This window comes from Melanotaenia boesemani, chromosome 1 (genome assembly GCF_017639745.1).
Source record: "Melanotaenia boesemani isolate fMelBoe1 chromosome 1, fMelBoe1.pri, whole genome shotgun sequence".
NCBI classification, from domain to species: domain Eukaryota; kingdom Metazoa; phylum Chordata; class Actinopteri; order Atheriniformes; family Melanotaeniidae; genus Melanotaenia; species Melanotaenia boesemani.
In genome coordinates this window covers 13,897,615-13,919,084 of record NC_055682.1, presented here as the reverse complement: position 1 = coordinate 13,919,084, position 21,470 = coordinate 13,897,615, and the positions used below count along the sequence as shown (strand labels likewise).

At 36.1% G+C, this 21,470-nt stretch overlaps 2 protein-coding genes across 11 annotated transcripts in view; one reads left to right on the top strand and one right to left on the bottom strand.

The window, feature by feature from the left end:
• Window positions 1–9,654, bottom strand: part of scml2 (Scm polycomb group protein like 2) — a 28,364-nt gene extending 18,710 nt beyond the window's left edge. For 3 of the 5 annotated variants that reach the window (XM_041982297.1, XM_041982323.1, XM_041982316.1), the window contains exons 1-7: window positions 9,582–9,654; window positions 5,501–5,568; window positions 5,214–5,282; window positions 4,802–4,872; window positions 4,269–4,503; window positions 1,551–1,639; window positions 567–810 (exon numbers count right to left, since the gene is read on the bottom strand). In XM_041982297.1, coding sequence (XP_041838231.1) covers window positions 567–810; window positions 1,551–1,639; window positions 4,269–4,503; window positions 4,802–4,872; window positions 5,214–5,282; window positions 5,501–5,522 — 730 coding nt within the window. In that variant the 5' untranslated portion in view covers window positions 5,523–5,568; window positions 9,582–9,654. Of the gene's footprint in view, window positions 1–566; window positions 811–1,550; window positions 1,640–2,709; window positions 2,793–4,268; window positions 4,504–4,801; window positions 4,873–5,213; window positions 5,283–5,500; window positions 5,569–9,581 lie in introns of those variants that run through there. The other 2 variants (XM_041982306.1, XM_041982332.1) reach the window with 2 other exon arrangements.
• A 2,325-nt stretch (window positions 9,655–11,979) lies between these two features.
• Window positions 11,980–21,470, top strand: part of cdkl5 (cyclin-dependent kinase-like 5) — a 55,105-nt gene continuing 45,614 nt past the window's right edge. For all 6 annotated transcript variants that reach the window (XM_041982060.1, XM_041982078.1, XM_041982075.1 and 3 more), the window contains exons 1-3: window positions 11,980–12,271; window positions 15,102–15,475; window positions 19,084–19,118. In XM_041982060.1, the coding sequence (XP_041837994.1) occupies window positions 15,439–15,475; window positions 19,084–19,118 (72 nt within the window). In that variant the 5' untranslated portion in view covers window positions 11,980–12,271; window positions 15,102–15,438. The remainder of the gene's footprint in view (window positions 12,272–15,101; window positions 15,476–19,083; window positions 19,119–21,470) is intronic.

The following is a 21,470-nucleotide window of genomic DNA, read 5'->3' as shown; positions in this document are numbered from 1 at the left end:
GTCCACAAGCAACAGCTAAAAGAGCCCGATAAAAAGAAGTATTATCTGTCACCGAATCATCCTCTGTTAGGATGACAGCACACATCTGTATGCTGCACCTTCAAAAACACTTACACACACCTCTGTTTCAGTCAAGTGCTCACATAACCACCACATGACATAGCAAATCATCAGCCAGAAAACCATTTATTCATTTCCTTTAACATATAAGTGTTATGTGAACAAATGTGCATTTCCAGCTCCTTGCTGAAAGTAAATTATCAAAAATTTGATATAATTTTTTTTTCTGATATTAATGCCTGATCCTAGACCCAATCAGTCTATTTAATTCAGAACTGAAAAAAGAGTGTAACAGAGTGTCAGGTTTACCTGGTATAAGGTGAATGATTGTGATAAACATGAACTGAATATGCTCCAAATAGAATAGTCTTCATTTGAAGGCACATTTTATGCAATGTAGTGATGAAAAATAAAAATAATTATTAAAAAAATAAAAAAAACTAATGAGGATGAGTTGTATGAGAGGATTGGGTTTTCCACAAAACATTAACTAAGGTAGCACTTACAGAAGTTTCCGGGTGGCTGCAAGCTGTGTTTCGTCAAGGTACACCAACCGACCGGAAAGATGTCTCTGGAGTCAAACGGGCACCAGTAATCAAAGGCGCCACGCCACCCGTCAAACATGACAAAAATCTCCTGACCTCTGACTTCCCCCACTGTGGCAGGACAAATCAGGTAGGGGTTCTTCCTGTCCACAGCCTCCAGCTTCATGCCAGGCTGGAAGTAGTTTTTAGGAGGACTTGCTGGTTCCTGAACACACAAGCATACATAAAGAAATGTATAAACAACTAAACACTGAACATTTTAATGAAAAATGTCAATACTTTGATGAGATATATTTAAAATAATGTTTAGATAGTGGAAAGAAGCTAAATTATGTATGTGTAAACATGAAAAATGTTACAAACTAGAATAAAAATTCACTAATGTGGCCATAAACTTGTTAAAATGAACTTCCTAATACAAATCAAAGTATTACATACATATTCCCAAACTTTTCATTGTGTTTATAAATGAAAATATATCAATAAAATTAGCTATTTCTTTTCCAGCTGATAAAATACTGCTTTCTTTATTGGTGTCTTTCGTTGTTATGTTTTACTGATGTATCTACATTAATTGTGTTTGAACAATGTATATTAAGTTATTCATGAGTATTGATCTCTTATGTCTGAGCTGGTTGCTGCAAAATATAATGATGACAAAAAGAAAGTTCAAACTTTCCTTGTTTTACCACATCCTTGAATAACTTTTCAGAACATCACTGTTCTGAAACTGCTTATTGCTTTAATAATAAAGTTTTTTTCCCTATTCCAAAAACAAAAATAAAATTGTTTAAATGTTTTGTTTTTTTTACAGGAAATCTTAATGATACAGATGAGACGAATGTTACTTCAATTATCTTTACTAAACAGATGAAAAGTTCTTACATCTTGTGACACTTACACCTTCTAATCTTACAAGATTTAACTTCTTCTGGCTTTCATTACCTTCTTAAAAGCTGAGGCAGGAGCCATCTCTGCACCGCTGAGAGTTCGCAAGAGGAACATCGGCCATGAGGATGCATTCATCCTGAAACCTGCACACACATTGTCTCACTGGTTATTTATGCTTGAAAGATGCTAGTTTCTGTCAACTTTTCAATGTGGAAGAATAATTCAGATAATCCTGAAAACGTAACTAATGGTGAGCTCATCATACCAAAAATACATGATAACTATCTACTTAATTTTATGAAAAAAGAAAAAAAAATACTTATTTTAAAAAAATGTGTAAAACTAAAACAATCTTTTTTCTTTTTTTTTTAAACCAGGTCTTAAAATCAGGTACATTCAATCTCATATTAACAACAGCACATGCCGTATTACACCATGTCATTAATTATTTAAAAAGATAAAAGAAAATAAAAAAAGCTCATCCAAAATGCAAAAGCAGTGTGTGAATAAATAAATAAACCCGCCAGGTGCTGATAACTAAATACAATTGCCTAATTAATAATCAGCAAATGTGAGGACCTCTATCAAAGCTCAAGGCCTGACCCTTTTAAAGATACTGCTATAAATAAAGTTGGGCCTTTTAATACTATTATTCACTATTTACGCTTTTTTCAGTTTGTACTTTTTACTCCTGTTATTTAGACTTAATTGTTATATTGTATTTATAGCTTTGCAATGTCTTATCTTTATTTGTTTTTGTTTTTCAATTGTTTTATTTAATATACTGGTTTTCTATTCCATATTTACTGTTTGTTTACCTGCCCGGGGACTGCAGATGTAAATTACCTTTCAGCTAACTCTGGGGCAATCTTGTGCATCGTCCCTACCAAGAAAAGCAAGTTGCTGTCCATTAATCAATTTATAATCAATTCGTAGTCCATTATTCTAAAGCAGGGCTCCCTAAAGGTCTGTCCTCAAGGGCCGCTGTCCTGCAGATTTTCCAATGTTTCCTGTTTTAACACACCTGACTCAAAAGAAATAGATCCAACAGCCTATTAAGTTTTGCACAATGACTCATCAGTTTGAGTCAGGTGGTTCTGGAGCAGGGACACATCAAAAACCTGCAGGATTGTGGCCCTTAAGGACCAGAGCTGGGCACCCCTGTTCTACAGCCAGAAAACAGATAAAAAAACATTTAAAATAGTTGCTTAACTTGTCTGGTGGGTGCCCCATGTACAGAGCCGGTTTGAAGTCTCGGCCTTGCACCCTTAGCGCCATGCCATCCTCCAGTCTCTGCACACTTGTCCTGTTGTCTCTCTATGATTATAATATATGATCAAATAATATACGTGATAATATAAAATAACTATTAATAAAGGCTACAACATCCAACAAACACACCTCTCTTAAAAGAACATGGCAGCAGCGTTTAGATTTGCGAAGTTGGATCTGAAAAGTCCAAGACTTTTGGAACAATGTCCTTCAAACAGACGAGACCAAAGTGGAGATGTGTGATCATACTGTATTGAACTATATTTGATAAAAACCAACACAGTCCAGCAAACACTTCATACCCACTGTAAAGCATGGTGGTAGAGAGGTAATGATTTGGGCTTGTTTTGTAGTGGTGAGACCTGAACATGTTGCAGTTGCTGATTCATCCATGAACCCTTATGTCTCTATTCTAAAGTCAAATGTGATGCAATCTTCCTAAGAACTTAAGCTTAGCTCAAATTAGGTTAGGTAACAGAACAATAATCTCAAACACAAGAGTAAATCTACAACAGAACTACCAAAAAAAAAAAAGAATCAGGGTGCTGCAGTGACTCAAGGTCAATGTCTCAACCTGACTGAAATGCTGTGGCAAGACCTCGCGACAGCTATGAAAGCCTATATGAACAGAAGCAACACTGTAAAAAAGTGGCCAAAATTTCTCCACAACAATAAGAGAAACTGATAACGACAAACAGAAAAGGATCATTTCATGCCACTCTTAGTTTTTAAACACACTATTTCTGTTTTTTTTGGTTTAGATTTTTGTTGAATAAATAACAACATGGTGTAATAAGTCATGTGTTGTTGTTTATATAAGGTCCTATTTACCTCATTTTAAAACCTGGTAAAGACCAGATAATTTTAATCATGTCTTGTTACTGAGACCTTTAGAAAGAAAGATGGTGTACAACTTTTTTCCTTGTGACTGTTGTGACAAAAATAAACATTTTCTACAGACAACATCTGAACACATGACAATGGGGAAAAGCACTCAGGTATAAATCACATTAACAACAATTAAATTTCATTTCAGTTTTAAGTTCTTGGTATTGTGCATGGTTTACACACCCAGACACTTATTTGTTTGAGTTAAATAAAAACTTAAAAAGGGACATTGTGTAATGTTGGAACTGTGTATCACATTCTAAGGTATAGCGCATTCTAGCGTCTCACTTTCTCAAGCCACCATATATGTCATATGTATAAACAAATCTAAAATTCCTTGCTTATGAGAATGTGCCAGATAATTAGCAAAGGTCATAATACACCAATGATAACACATATATACAAGCAGACATCGATTTTGGGCAGTAAACAACATAAAATGTTACACAAGGCCCCTTTAAAATTTTAAATTATGGGAATTTATTTGTACTCTCAAATCTGTTTTTATCTATAGAACCAGTGCTCATACATGGTGGTAAACATTGTTTTTTTTTTGTTTGTTTGTTTTTTTATGTGTAAATAAAAAAGAAAACAAGGATTAAAGACACTCACCCAGAGGCGGCTGCAGCATGTCTCCGTTCCTTTCACAGGTTCCTATTGGTTGGATGTCTGATGAGTCAACAAGCCTCCAGAAGTCATTAGTGTTGTCACTACCATCCAGACGCAGGCGAAGGCGAGTACCCATCATGCCCATCACCGTGGCGATACACACTGAATTAGAGTTACGAGGGTCCCGTGCTTCAAGTTTCATTCCTGCTTTAAAGTCATTGGAGGGGGGGACTCTGGACTGCAGAGAGAGACGTTAGTCACCTTGAGTGGTCTCCTCCTTGGAGGGGCTGATGTGATGTCACACATTATTTGCTGAAGATATTACACAACCTGGTTATCTAAATGTATCGAAAATTAAATTAAATGTATACTTATTCTAACTCTCATTTACATTTTTCCAGAGAAATAAGCTCCAAAGACAACAGTAGTGGTTCTGATCTTATGATCAGACATTAAGAAAAATATTATATTATCCTTTAAACAACGCATGGTGGGTTTAATGGGGTCCTTAAAAACGCCTCTCTATGATGAGCTACCTGTTTGAAGCAAGTAGGCGATGCTGCAACGGAGGAGGTTTCTCTCAGGTAGTCTTCCCAGCTGAACGGCTCTGACAACAGCATCAACAGAAGCAGAGATAGGATGATTAAAATAAACCGTGTCGACACAGTTCAGAGGAAAAATAAACATGCATTTTATAACATTAATGTCTTGGAAACATATAAGGAAACGATTATATAAATCTTTCTGAACTCACAGTTTTACAAGTAATTTTTTGTGTGTTTTAGATAACCTATAACAGAACTTAGTGGGGAAAAAAACATAGCTGATAATGAAAGGATGGACCCTGATAAGGCTGAATTTAAAAAACTGTTCACTGAAAAGCTATTAACTAAAGTTTGCATGAAAGTTTCCACACTAAAAAGCAACATGACGGGGATCTGAGCCAACCATTCGACTTGTCGAGGGCAGAGCCTGCTGTGATGCTGCTGCGTCTCTCCTTCTTCTCCTCTTTTTGATCTGAAATCAAAAGTGAGTGATTGAACCGCTCATTGGAATTTGGGAGCTTCTGATAAAGAGACTTCACTACAGAAAAGGCATCAAACCTGCAGCTGTGACTTGTTAAAATATAAACCTATAAATTAATTGTACATCAAAAACTTTATTTCTTCCATTGAACTGGACAAAAAGCCTATTTAGTCATCAGAGAAGCAGTGCCAACCAGAGACTAGGCCTACCTTTTTGTGGTGTCCGGCCCATGATGACCACTCTGCTGCAGATGAAGTCGCAAACACAGTGACCTAAACCGCCACAGGAGAGATTATAGGAGTTCAAAAATGTCATCAAAATACTTCTAATTAACTGACATACTGAGATAACTTATTGGTGCAAACAAGATTATTTGAGATTTCTAGTAATGTATAAACTTTTTCTAAACTAGTATGCAAACTAATCCTCCCCCCCTCCATTTTGCAATCCCCATCCCGTTATTTCAGTCACTTTGGTCTACTCTTAAAACCTGTCCAAATGTCTTTATTTTCTGTTCAAAATCTTATGTAAAGCCACAATCTCTAATTTTGTTCTAAGCCTTTGATTTAAAATAAAAATAATCTCTCAGCCTTTCCTGTCATCTTGAGTGAGAGCCAAATTTTATTTTTGCTTTACAAGTGTCATTAAAAGTAGTGTCTAACTATTCAGCGTCTTAGGTACCAAGTGTCTTTTTCATTGATTTGAACACACACACACTGTACTTTTAGCCAATCTCGCTTACACCATTTGGATCTGCTCTAATGCAACCACATAAAACACATCTGAAAATACAACAACAAATAAACAGTTTACTATATATATATATATATATATATATATATATATATATATATATATATATATATATATATATATATTTGTTGAAACCTGTTTAAAACAAAATAATGACTTTAAATGTGTTTTCAAAGAAGCTGAATGTACCAGTGACACGTTGTTAGGGTTATGAACAGGTTGTGAAAACTGGAAGTTTACCTGGACTTTTGATAAGATTTTCTTACAATGAGATAAACAAAATAATATTACACTCAAAGCCTAACATTTTCCCTCAAAAACACTGTTACAGACTAAATTTTGTACTTGCCACAAGTAGTAGTAGTTAGTATTGTCTGACTGCATTAACATCTAAAATGTAACTAATAACAGAAATGCAAACAATGATATCTATTCAATTTAAATTTGCACATAAAATATAAAAGAAAAGTTAAAAGAACAGAAAAAACTAATCATATTAATCATCATTAATCATCATTACTAATCATCAGACAGCTTTGTGTTTTTTTTGTTTGTTTGTTTTTGTGTGTGTGTGTATGTGTGTGTGTGGGTGTGTGTGTTTTTTGTCCCCAAGTCCAAATGAGCCCTCCTGGTATTTGAATTAGCAGCTTTTCGAAAAAGTAAAATTTACCCCCATATGCCTAAAATAATTATAGTTGAATTAAAATATTACCACTCTCTTTATGATGAAAACTGGCCCAAAATCCAGAATAGGTTCACTAAAAAATGTCAGTATAGTCCTGCCTTCTGCAAAAGTCCATATAATCTTGCAGCAATCAAACAAATGAACCATAAAAAAAAACACCAAAAAAGTCACATGTTCCAAACTAAATCCATAAATTCAAAAGTTAAAATCCACTTAGTAGCCAGACAATGTCTCATTTCTTTGAGTTAGCAAGTCTTTGCATCTGCAGCATGGTTGTCCCTCACTATGAGGACCCTCTGTCTCTGCAATCAATCCCATCGAGTTTAAAAGAAGCCATAAAGATTCCAAGCTGCCATAAAAAGCCATTAAGATGTGTGGATGTGGGGCGTCTTCTGGCCGACATGAAAAGGATTCCAGCTCTGCTGCAGGCTGTTTCAGTGGACTAATCTAGCTGCCTCACTCATGCGGGTCAGACAAAACTGCCCTGCAGACCAGGAAGCACTTAATTTTTACGATCTCAATTTCCACATAGACAGACACTGACATGAGTAAAGTTTATGAAACATGAACACTGAGAAGCCTTGAAAAATGGATTGAGACCCTGTTTCATGAGGAGTTATGACTCTCACTCAACTGGTAATGGTACTTTTTTCCACATAAAACTTTAGAGAAAAATCTTGATTATGAGTTAATATATAAAAAAATGTAAACTGTATTATAAATTAGAAACATTGACTGATTTAATTTAATTTTTTTTTAGATTTCCTTATTACACAATAATGGTAATTTTGTTTACATCAAAGTTTTTACCTAAAATTATGTGAAAGATATGTTTCTCAAAGCTGTAAGGAAAAATTTAACTGCATTTATTCTGCCAATAACTTTCATCAATTTAGTCTATAAAGTTTTAGAAATTCAAGGAAGATATTCACCAGAAAATCAAAAAAGCCTAAAACTAAAATGTGTTGACAATCTCAGTAATTAAAGGGTTTTGACACCGACTGATTTAATTTTGTTAAAATTACAACAGAAAAGTAAGACAGGCATCTTGGTTTGTAATTAAGATCATTTTCATTATGCAGAACAAACACCCACACATATGGAGAGTTATGCACACATTTTTAATTTTACTCAAGACATAAAAAAGATACTTAAAATGGGGCAAGATCGTGCTGACCCACACGTACACAAAACTCAAAATCAAAATGAAAATACAACCTTAAAAACAGGTTACTTTTCAGAAAGCCAATTATTTCAGATTCATAGGAACTAAAACATTTTTTATAAGCTAGTATTTTTCCCTGCTGCAAAACACCTGAATTTAAACTAATGACTCAGTAGCAGACTTATGCAGAACTTGTCAGAGATCCATTTAATTTGAATCAGGTGTGTTGAAGCAAGAAAACATCTAATACCTGCAGGATAATGGGCCTTGAGGACCAGGGCTGGGAATCACTGCTCTAGGGACACTGCCCTGCAGGGTTTGCAGGTTCCCCTGCTTCATCGCACCTCACTCAAATTAATTAGTCATTCTAGAGACAACCAGCTGTTGAGATCATTTAATTTGAATCAGGTGTGTTGGAGCAGGGATGCATCTGAAAAATGCAAGACAGTGGCCCTTGAGGACCAGAGTTTTATCATAAGATAAAACAAGAGCAGCAAATCAGTGACTGAAACAATCACTTATTTATCTATGAAAAAATCTTTTTTCATCTCAAGTTGAAAAACATTTCCAGCCTCTCCTGTTCTGCTTTTCTCTCATTTGAGCTTTTGTAAACTCAATATGAGGGGTGTTTTTTTTTGTTTGTTTGTTTTGTTTTGTTTTAACACTATTTATATCATACAACTGTTTTCTGTTCTTTCTTAAATTATTAGTCACGTATAAAGGTGGCCAACATATGAAACTGATTAAAACAGCAAATTCACATTTATCCAACGTGGCAGCAAAAATTGCTATTTAGCCCAAGAAAAAAAAATACATCATCTAATGATTCCTGACTGACAGTGTAACATGCTTAGTTAATCATAAGGACTTTTCAGGAGGTTAATGAGTGATTTTATGTTACTTTTCACCACATCCTTCAGAAAGACAGAAAGCGTGAAATTGCTTTTACAAACATTGGACAGTAGCTAATGGGATAAACCTGAAAATTTTAAAACTTATGTTTTCGGCTCCCGTGTTATTCTCTAACAAAAAAAAGGAATGAAACTGTCAGGGGTGTGGATCGCTGCAGGATAACTCAAATCTTTCACGTCTACCAACTTTCATGACTTTGTGATTTTCACCGGAACCGTTTTCAAAGCCAATGTTTAGAATGAATCCCACTGGAAAACTTAGGAAGAATTGCGGCGTTTGTGGCATAAGATGGTGTATTGCTCTCCTGATTTAGCAGGGTGTGAGAATGCAAGCTGCGAAAGAAAAAAGTAGGAGATCAAATTAAACGTGAAGAAAAGTCTGTGACGCATTTTCATTTGTGTTATGGGCACATTTTGTGGGCGGGACGGGTCTCGTTACTCTGGCTAAACACTGCTAACATTACAGTGTAGCAACGGCGTGATACTGCAAGGCTGCAGGGTCATGCAAAACATTTCTGTAGTTGCAGCCCAATAATGTGCAGGAACCCAGTAAGAAGAAAAGCTTGGGGAAATCTGAAGATTTGAGTAAAGCTACTGTAAGCACCAAGCGCCCCGTCTGCGCTGAATCCACTATAAACACGCTCTGCTACCTATCAGTACGTGGACAAATAGCAAGAAAGCTGGTCGCCTTTCAACCGCAGCCCTAAACACACACGAGAGAGAAAGCCGTCGTTTGCCGCACCTAAGATTAATAACGATACACGAGCCGTACCAACCGTTTGCAGCAGGGTGTTTTGATGAGAGATTCCTCACTTTCTATCAGATGCAAGCCGCCATATTCGCTGCAGCTCCGCGCATGTCCACTGCGCAGTGCTGTAATTCATATTTTCCACTGGAGCTTAGGGAATAACACAGACAAGAGGATGGGAATTATTAATTAGGCCAAGCGTTTTAATAAGGAAGAAAATTATTCATGTCGGGGTTTCATAATATATGCCAGGTCACGTGGAAACGAAATCATTAATATTTTTTTTGTCGATTTTCATGCAGAAGGTGATGAGAACCACGGAGGTGACTTACCATCGCAGGTATGCGAAGGTCATGTTTATGAAAGTGGGTAAAACAAATGGTGACTTTAATAAAAATGAAGAAACAGGAGAAAACCAGTAATGCGATAGACCTCCAATAAACCAGTGCACATATTTTTTTGCCAGATTGACTGTGCAGGAGGGACAAACAGCCACTTGAGTAATTTTATCCTTTTAAAATGTTATTACACCATTATAAAATCTACTGCCAAGGTCGAGCATTTTAAACTACACAGCAAAACCAGTTTGTCATCTATATAAGTCCAGAAGTAGGATATTATTTAATGAATATCCTTTGGTATCAGTGTTATTGATGCATTCACACGTAAGCAGTGCATGTATTAAATGTAATTAATTCATTGTGTCATTACTCATAAAACTTGTTCATTTTTAGACCAGGGTGCTACATTATGTCTTATTGTAATGTAATTTATTGGTGCTTCTCTGAGCGCATTTATATATATTTTTATGCGTTAGTTGTCTACATTGTTAAAAGAAAAAAAAGAAAAAACGGGGTGCATTTTAGGTGCATTCTAGTTACCCTAAAGTTGAATACTTCAAATAAACTCTAGTAGTGAAATAAAACCAAAAAAGTTTTTTCCCCATTTGAAAAGTATTAGTGTAAATGTATTAACTGACGATCAGTATTGTCTTGCATTATTTCATAACTTTTTTATTACTTAAGACCACTGCTGAAGCAGAAAATATTATGACTTGAAAGTGTCCAACTTTTTGTGGGCATACAATTATAACCTTTCTCTGCGTGTTCAAACAATAGCACAGTGTGAGATGATTTCTCTAAAATCTTAAATACTTCTAACTCAGATCACAATTATGGCTTGAAATTTAGGTGAGAAACTTTTGATTTGGCATTGTCTTGGACCACATTTTATGAGTAGCCTCACTCTGCCTGATGTTTATAATTAACTGAAGAATCAAAGGTATGAATGTTTTCTATCCTGTCATCACAGCAGTGACAGACTGACTCTGCAGCACTTATGTCCCTCTTGAAACACTTGTGCTTTTATTGCATCTGGTTATACCAGAGGAATTGACATCTACAATCACCTGACAATTATTTGATCTTAAATATACTCATGTAATGGTATAAAATGATCAGATTGGTTGGTTTAATTAATTGTCTTAACTGGTTTGAAGGTGCATTGTCACATTGATATTTTTAGAAATTAGCCTTCACCATTTACTATTCATTCATTGTTAAATGGATTAGGCTGCTGGATTACAATGAGAATTACTTTATATATTTTAGAAATGCAGATCATTGATAAAGCAGGTCTATGAAACACTGATATAAACATAGAAATCATTGTTCACAAAAAAGGGTATATTTTTAGTAATGCATAAGATTTTTACTTTTAAAATATGTATTTGTACAACCACATATAAGTGCCCTGAAAAAAGTTCCTCACATTCACATTCACATTGCACAACAATTTCTGGGGGCATCTTAATTATTTTACATCGTATTTATTTATTTATTTATTCTATTGAGTTACATTCAATGTCAGGAAACCCTCAGTATTCCTGGCAGGATGGAAATGTTTGAGAAGGTTTTTCTTTATTTTTACTGTCTGCTAAAGTTGTTGCACTGGTCAAACCACAATATTTTCAAAGGAAGATGCTTTTTCTTTTCCTCCTTCTTCTTTTGCGCAACAAACCTCGAAGCGCAAAATATGTACACCTTCATTATGAAACAGGTCGAAGTATGTCTGTGAATTCAATGATTTTTCCGATTAGTACAGCCTTCCTGAAAGGGAGGTGTAGGTGACAGAGGCAGGAGAGGAAGATTATTAAGCATGGGTTGACCAAAGGGTGCATGTGCATCAGCATCACCATCAAGGGCTGAACGTTCGAGCGCTTGAATTGTGATTAATGTCCGAAATTATTCAAAAAATAATGAACTGGATCTAATGTCCATCTCAAATGTTGTATTTTATCACAGCTTACACACAAGAGAGAGAGAGAGAGAGAGAGAGAGAGGTACACTGCTGGAACGCGCAGACGTCCGTGTTTCTATTGGCTCTCTGTAGCGTCGATCAGAGGAATGACGATTTTGCTGCTATAACCAGCTGATGCTGGGGTTATGAACACGGATCTTCTGAAGAACTGTTGACGGTACACTGACCCCCCGCCCCCCGTCATCGGCGTTATGCCCGCGGATTCAGGTCTCATTTTCATCAAAGACTGAGTGAGTAGCCTATATTTGACCGTGTCACGACGCAAAGGCCCGGGTTTTTGCCCCTGACGTTCCACAGGATGTTTCTCCGTCTTCCCACATCATCGTTTTCACGGGAATGATGCAGTGTGTTCCACGGACTGAGCTTTCTCACCTCACAGGCGACACATCACAGCTGCAGGTAAATGCTGATTTGATTTAACAGCGAACGGGCCGCGACTCTTCTTTATTATTATTATTATTATTTTATGTTTGTTTTCTTTTACCAGCTTGTAATAATTGTGGATTCTACGGGTAAACGCTATATGTGGATCTTGTTGTGCAACACTGTCGTGAACATGATCCGTTAACTACGTTATGGTGTTGGCGCTGGTAACTGTGTAGGCTGAGAAACGCGTGGACAGCGATGGAATGGTGGTGCGCTCCGCAACGCAGCGACGAGAGAGATGCAGTTCGGTGCAGAGAACGCAGCATTACTATCCCCCCTTCTCACTGCCTCCCTCTCTCCTCAAACTCACGCGCAAGCACACACACTCTCCCGTGCACGCGGATACACGCACCAACCTATAAAATTCACACTCCCAAACTAACTTATTACGATTTCGCTTGTTGCCAGATTCCTGTTGCCGTCTATCAAGACTTTTCCAGAAAGATTTCCTTCCCTTTTTAGGTTACAAGAGGAAGCAGCTTTTCAGTAACACATTGTGTTATGTTGCTCCAGTTTCAGGCTTTTTTTATATTATGTGTTTAACTATTAAGACGAGATGCAGTATGGATCTAATTTCTTAACAAGCAGCACCATGACAAGACATGAATGGCCTCTACATCCACCTTATTTCTTCCCCGAGGAACGGCGGAGCTGTGGAGTGTGTGCTGCATAAGAAAACGCCCACACAAACACATGAACCAAATCAACATTAAAATGATTTTTTTTTCTTTCACTGTTGAATAAATCAAATGTTGTACAAATGAAGTTGGACTGTAACAATGAGAAGCTTAGGTGGTTCCAGTCAAGCAGCATTCACATTACAAAAGGGGCATTCAGTGTCCTGGGTGGGCATTCAGTGGTTATGGTCAATTTTTGGATGCATGACAGGAAGAGATTTAAGTGTTCAGCTGTAATTGCTCAGCACCTTTTCAGCCCTATTGTCCAAGAAAAACATATTCGACCTACATACATGTAGACACGGAAACCTGTTGGAAGTTGGAGGGGAAAAGGAAAAGAGTGTTAAAAAGCAAAATATAAAAAAATAGAGTTGCAGGCTGCACATGTTTAATGTTTTCCAAGTTACCATCTAACTCAGGCTGCTAACATTTTTTCTGTTAGTATTTAACATAAAGTACATCTGGAACGTTTTGGAGTCAACTCCTATTTGGTCATTAACTAAAGTGCTTGGTCAAGTAAAACTCACTTTCAGCCAGATGATTATGCTGGATGTGTATATCAGACCTAACCAATGGCTTAATTAAAGTTCTCTTTCACATTTAACTGAAATCCACAGAAATGACCCAGCATGAGGGCCATTAGAAGAAAACTCATAACAAAAGCAGTAGAACTTGGTGATTGTAATTATAGGAAAAAGTCTCAGGGAGCCATCTTCTTTGCACCACATATCTGCACCAAAATGAATTATAGTTCATCAAAAAGCTATCAAGACATTACAATAAAGAACAATCTGGCTATTATCTTTAGAAAATATCCAGCTGTCTTTGACATATTTTAACCAATTTTAGACATTAAATGAACTATGTTAAAACTGGACAGGTAGGGATGTGCCGTTTTTGTTATGGTATAAAGAATAAATAAAAAATAACAGGAGTGTATACACTTGTGTCCAATAGCCTGTGTCCTCTGGAATTCGTGGTGTCATTTATGGACTTAAACTTCCTAACAGCTTTTGTACCTGTGCAGACCCATGTCACCACACTCTCACCTCGGTAGTTCACTGTCAGCACACTCACCCGGTGGAGAGCCTCGACAGATTCATAACAAGCATGTTGGATCTTACATGAGACATAAATGTTAATATTCCTGTTTTTTTGTTTGTTTGTTTTTTTTTTTTGTTTGTTTGTTTGTTTTTATGTTGTTTTATCATGTTTCTTCCTGCACTTTTAGAAAAGTGAGCAAGATTTTTAAATTTTTTTTTCTTGGATGCTGTCCATACAATGCAATGTCCTTCACACTGTCTCTGCTGTCGCAGAAAACTCAGATTTACATTGGGAACTCCTGTGCTCAGTCTGAAGTCCTTGCCTATCAGTTTTTTTAAAAACAAGCTAGTTTTGGAAGTAGCGCAAAGTTTTGTGCCATTTTTGGAGCGTATGGCACCTCAGCTATGATCAGTGGCGCTATGAATGGCTCTGTATCTTGGGCTTACTGCTGCAGCAGTGTTTCCTTCTGTCTTTAGTTCATCATTCTGTATCCCCTCCATATTTGTATATACAAGCATCCACAAGGTCTGAAACTGAAAATGTTCTGGTGCTTGGAGACCACTCTGACCATTTTTTAAATGGTTAGATTAAAATGTCAGATGAGCTTAGCTTCATTTCTGTTATCAGTTTTCTAATTTATATTTTAGTGATCTCCGTATTCACTTTCGCTTTAATGATTTTCTACTGTAAGGCTTTTTTCCTGTTGTAGTTTTTAAATACTCCAATGTCCAAATTTAAAAAAATCCATTATTGAACAGTTAATTTTTTTTGATAAAGTTTAGGATTGTGATGTGAAGTGAACACGCACCATACACTTGTTAGTAGAGTCAGTTGTAGCATGCTTCAGACTAATGTGTTACTGATTGGAATATGTGATAAGACTTGTGTGGAAGTCAAGTTTAAGTCAATCGTAAGTCCAATTTTTGTACATTTGCAATATCCTAATTAGTAGCTATGAGTGTAAGGTTTATAACCAGTATGCTGTTGTCTGTCCAAAAAATTATGGGAAGCAGGGCATTGGAGAGACCCTCTGATACCATATTTGATATCTTCTCTATTGTTTGTCTTGTCTTTTCTTCCAGATGTGCCCACTTGGAGCTTTGGAAAGAAGTACAAGATCAACATAAAGACATGGAATAAAGGAACCGCTAAAAGATACTTCAGGCCGATCTGTATTAAATAAAAAGAAACAACAACACAAAAAGACAAATATATATAGAATCCATTTCCAGGTGTGCTGGAGGAATAGTGAGGTTATAGTGAAAGAGGAGTGAAGATGGCATGTAGTCAGGAGCTTGCCATGTTTTTTCTGGAGTCTTCAGTTCACTCCATCAGCCGCTGGTCAAAGCAGGAGTCTCCTCGCTAAAACCCAAGCAGCTCATTTCACCTGCTGGAGGAGTCCTCCTTCTCGGTGATGTGATGAATAAGTTTGAAGTCCTTGGCATTGTGGGAGAAGGTGGGTCATGTTACATAGCATTTAACTACATATACAGTTGTCAACCTTCATCTCTAATGCTGGTGATTTGTGTTACTCATGACACTGATGTGATATGTGGTTTAGTTTTTATGAGATTTTTTGTATTGAAAATTGTTCATCTTAACCTTACTATTATCTGTTGTCAGATGGTTTGCACACATTTCACTCTCTTAGCATTTTAAAAACAGGTTGGTAAGGTTTCTCATAAAGTAGTGTATAATCCATCAAGATGGTTCTAAAAGTTAGAGCGTCACGTTTGTTGACCATATATGTTAAATCAGTTTCCAGGCACATATATTCTTTCTGCTGAGAAAAACAACTATTCATTCAAAACAGGGTTGTGTATTACATGCCTCTGTTTGATAAGCTCACTTTATTTGACTTAGGTAAGAAGCATTCCTGTTTTTGACCTGATTTAACATTACTTCTATGCTAATTCGAAATATCCTCCATGTTAGCGTATTCTCCTGATAGTCTCTTTAGGTATAATATCATCTGCAGAGTAACAGTCAGATTTTTTATGTTCATTTTGATGTTCTAGGTTTTTACTTCATGACAGACACTTTTTATTCCCTAACTCTTTTCATTTGCTTCTATTTTCCTCAAGCAAGTTGCATCAATCCAAGAAGTGTTGAAGTTCAACACATCTTACACTGGTGTTTTAGTTAAAAAGTCCTCTAGCAGTTCCAAGGGCATGTTCCACCCACTTTCCGCTTGGCAAGAAGTGTTGAGCTTCACGCACTGTAACAAAACCATGCTTGAAAAAGCTGTAGTTGTGTAAAAAAGAGAGATTCAAAGCAAAGAATATTATTTAAAGCTGTGGCACTGATGGAATTAGTGTTGTGGAGTAATGAGAGTATGTAAGTAGTGCTTGAAAGTTTCTTAAAATTCTTTAGATTTTATATATTTATGCACAAATCGAAAGAATAGGTAATTGTTTATCAGTCCATCACAAGAGATTGAGGACCTTTCAGTCATTTCCTCTGTGCAGAAAAGTCTCAACTTTTGGACCTTGGTAGGTTTCCTTATAGGAATGGCTTGTTCCCAGTACCTCTACATCATTTATTTGGGATTAAAGTCGAGTCAAAATCTACCTGTTAAAGGGGGCTGTTAAGCAACATATTTTTACTGGTATAGTTCAGAATTTAATATTCCTTTAACGATATCTAAACTGAGCAAAACTGTTTGAAACTATGACACTATTACCACCGTGCTTCAGGGATAGGAGTCTTATGCTGCATTATAGTGGTTTGTTCATCACAACATTTTTAAACCAGAAATGTTTTTTGTGGTCACATTAATATACAAAACATTTTCCTACTGGTCAGCTGGTTTGTACCGATGTAAGCTACAAACAGACAGCTGCATCCTTATTGGAGAGCAACAATTTTGTCACTAAAGTCTAGCCATACTCAACGTTTTTCATCAGTATGCTCCTCATTTATGTGGACTTATGAATGTCAATGTATGTCAAAATGAGAGAGGCCTATAGTTGCTCAGGAGTTACTTCGGGCTCCTTTGTGGCATTAGGGACAAACAACTGTTTGAGTGTTCTTTTTTTAGTCAGTCACTCCTGAGGATAGTCTTGTATTGAATATCCTCCAGAAATGGTTTCATAATCTTTTTTCTAGCCAGATGACCATCAATAACTGTTTTCTGAGCTATTCAGAATCTCTTTTGTTTGCTTCACAATTCACCTGCACAAAAAGTTGTTGTGAAGCTCAGACAATGACAGACCCTGTTCCTAAAATAAAACAGGACACCCACTCACATCTGATTATCGCAACTGAAGATACCTGACTCTAATTTTACCTTTAAACTAACTGTTAATCCTGCAGTTTTACATATAGCTGCATATTACCGATATGCAGTGTTGGATCATTTTTCTTACTGAATAAAAGTGTGATCAAATAGCCAACATTGTTTTGTTTTAAATCTGACATTGACCTTGGGATGACCAAAACCAGCTGTCTGTCTAAGAATAATCAAACAAAAGAATCAAATGACTCACTGAGACGGGAGTCTTATTTATGGATTCAGAAAGGTAGTGATGAACAAAATAATTATATTGATAGGGTTATCAGATAAGAAATGTACATTGTTTGCTAGGAAATAGCTAATTGTTTAGCTGGTAGGACTGAAAAAAATCTTAAAAAGCAGTTTTCACAGATTAAGATGACAGATTCTTTTCATCCGACACAATGTGCATATTTTAAGCCAAAAAAGAAAATAAAAAAACAAAAACACTCGACAACTATTTTTATTCCTGTCATAGTGAAACTTGAAACCTTACAGCAACATTTCTAGAGCAGATAAGCCTTTACATCAGTATTTCATTTAGAGCTGATTTCCCTTTTTGTAGTTGGATGGATGTGCATTCTTGTCTCAGTCTTATGTAAGAAGATGGAGGAACTGAGTATTTATTGAGCTGTTGATAATCCTCAGTCTGTATTCTTTATCAGTGTTTGTCAGGACACATCAATCAGAAAGTCTGATACACAAAGAACTAGAATGCAGCAATGGAAGAGACGTTTTTTTTTTCTTTTAACTGTTTTTAAACTAGATTATTAGCAGAACTTGTTCAGATTTACAGGATCTTTTAACTCTTTTCTTGGGGAAAATCCCTAAAACAGAGTTTGTAGGACTAATTCCTGAATATTGATAGATTTTTTTCTTTTTTTTTCTTTTACCTCAGTGTTTTTAATTCCCTGGTTTAATACACCAAGGGCCAGATTTACTGACAGTTGGTTGCAAATCCAGTTTTGACATGAAAAATGATGACTAACCCCTAACCCTACTAACCCTCTTCAAGAAAATGCAATGACTTACAGGTGAAATCTGTTTCAAGTTTAAGCAACTTATAGTAAGCAGGTTTCTCACTGTGACCATACAAGACACAGTTAATAACTGACCAGCTTTCAATCTTTAACAGGTTATCTTGGTTGTTACCTCACATTCATTTGTACTGCCCTTTTTAGAGTTCTTAAATTGCTGTTTAAATGAGCTGCTTATGCTTGTGTTCTAAGAGTATATCAGCACAATGTTAGTACAGTAGATCAGTGGCAGACGTAGCCTCCTAAAAACTACCAAGTTAAGTTTAACAGTAAATGATTCGGTTGGAGTGAACAAGGTTAGTTGCTTTGATGGCCGAAAGACATGAAACAAATAATTGTGTGGATTTAAGCAGAAGTACAAGTGGAAAGATATAGAAAAGCTTATAACTTGAAATATTGCAGCTCTGGGTTATGTGCTTAATGGACAGACTGGGAAACCTGAGATCTGGCATATCAATAGTCAAACAAGCCTCATAATAATGGACACTGGCTTCTGTTTGAGCAAAGACAGAAAGCTACAGCATCATTTGTGGTGTGTTATTTGTTGAAGGTAGAAACATAAGTGTTGGTTGAGTGTGTGGGAGACTGCCTCCTCCTTACTTACTGTTGTTTCATTGGTGGTTCTCACCTATGCTGCTTTTTAAAATAAACTTCTTTATGTAAGGTTAGATGCCAAAACATAATTACAATGTTGAAACTTTACCATGTGTTATTGATCTTTTGTCTCTTTTCTCTCTGTTTCATGTTGCCCAGGAGCATATGGAGTGGTGCTTAAGTGCAGGCATAAGGTAAGGCTTTCTGATTGTCTTACTGTCATTTGTACAAGTTGAGTTTGCAGTATGATCATGTGAAGTCTTTCCGGTGGGGTTTCTTAGATGCAGAATTAAACACTTAAGTAACAAAGCATTGAGGGAGATTAGATTGCTTTGGTTTATTTATTTATGTATACAGTAGTTGATTTGAATTCTCTTCTATATGTATTGCTGTGGACAATCTACAACCAAGTCCTGTTTTGTAATAATAATAATAATAATAATAATAATAATAATAATAATAATAATAATAATAATGGATTAGATTTATATAGCACTTTTCAAGGCACCCAAAGCGCTTTATATTGTATCCATTATTCATTTGCTCTTCATTCATACTTGGTGATGGTAAGCTACATGTGTAGCCACAGCTGCCCTGGGGCAGACTGATGGCAACATGGCAGCCAATACTCTCCTATGGCCTCTCTGATCATCACCAAACATTCATACACCAGTGATGCCGACACTGGAAGCAAGAAAAGTGAAGTGTCTTGCCCAACCAATCTTCTAATTATTAGACAACCCGCTCATCAGCCATTAGAGAGGCTATGTGATGCTAAAACTAAACAATATGTGGCATCTTATCTTTTAAATAGGAAAATAAGAATGACTCAGCAAAGATAGACCACTTGTAATTCCTGCAATAACAAAGCCGAAGATCTTATTAGTAATTAGTTTAACTGGCAAGGGTTTGGGTAACAAAATTGTGTATAAGAGAATCCAGAGAGGCTGAGTCTTTCAGAAGTTAAGATGTACATGGATTTTTGAGAAGATGTTTGCAAATAATTCTGCATTTTAATTCAATTTAATTTAAGTTCGGCTTGTATAGTGCCACTTCACAACAATGTCATCTCAGGGCACTTTAGAGACAGGAAGGTTCCTGGTTCCTGGTTCAAACCACAGCTGAAAACAAGTTTTTCTGTGTGGAGTTTACATGTTTAAGGATTGAGTTTCACAACCGACAGACACAAAGAAAGGATTATGACTCTGCCTTTGTAACAAGTAACAGTACAAATTCTGCCTTTGAAAAAAAGTGTATTGTTAAACTTTTAAATTTAGTCTTTTTGAGCAGGATGAAGTTATACTTCAGTACAGTACATGAGGAATTCGTACTGTTTATTTAATTGCTGAATACAAAAATGGTAAAAATGCTGCTGGTTTCAGGATGTGGAAGTAAATTCCTTGTATGCATAGCTGAAATCTCTTTTATGCTTGTTAACTGATCGCACCATAAGAAACACACAAGAAATGAGGCTGTAAGCTATTTGAACTACTGCTTATTCCAAGCGATAATGCACAGTGACCAAAGCTTCTACCTGAAAGTGATAGAAAAAAATGGCATTTTATTTTGAGTTTCTGTGATCTTCCTTTCCTATTTTTATGCAAAATGGCTTGTACACATTGACTGCCCTGTGTGGAAATCTCGCAACATTTAGAAAACCACCAATGTTAAAGATATTCAAGCACATGAATAATTGTACTCTGAGGTAAAGCTGGACTCTAGAAGCATCCATATTCATTCAGTGTTATGAATGACTTGATCAGATAGAAACTGGGTTAATGGCAGATTACAACAACTACTTTAAGCATATTGTGTCTGTCATTAATAGAGCGAGGTTAACTAAGAGTTTAATCTCAGTAAGAGCTACAAAGGTGACCTTTTTGTATAATATGTTCTGGCACAACATATTTCACTGTTAATAAATTACATTCGTTATTCTTCATGAAAGATTAATATCTGAAACAAATTAGGTAAATTAGAGATTTTTTTTTCTTTATTGATACTGAAGAGGTGCACCTTTACAGTGTGGAAGTACTCAGGTGTTTAGTGAAAACTTGAACTTACACTTTTTTTTCTCTGAATGCTTGTACTCATTCTTGTGTTGGATGCTTGTACAGTCTTTTACTTTGTCAGAATTTGTACAGAGTAATTTAATTTTTAATATTATACTTTTCTTCATGGCTGCACAGTGGTGTTGTGGTTAACACTGTTGCTTCACAGCAAGAAGGTTCATAGTTTAAGCCACACCTGGAATCAGGTCTTTCTGTGTGGAGTTTGAATGTTCTCCCTGAGTATTTGTGACTTCTTTCCGGGTACTCCAGCTTCCTCCCACAATCCACAGACATTCATGTTAGGTTGAATGGTGTCTCAAAATTCTTCCTAGGAGTGAGCAACAGTGGTTGTTCGTCCCTCTGTGTTGGTCCTATATTGAACTGGTGACCTGTCCAGGGTGTTTTTATAAAAAAAAATAAAAAAAACTTGAAAAAAATATATAAAAAAATATATATTTGAGATATTTTTCTGCAATAAACATTCATAAATGCGTA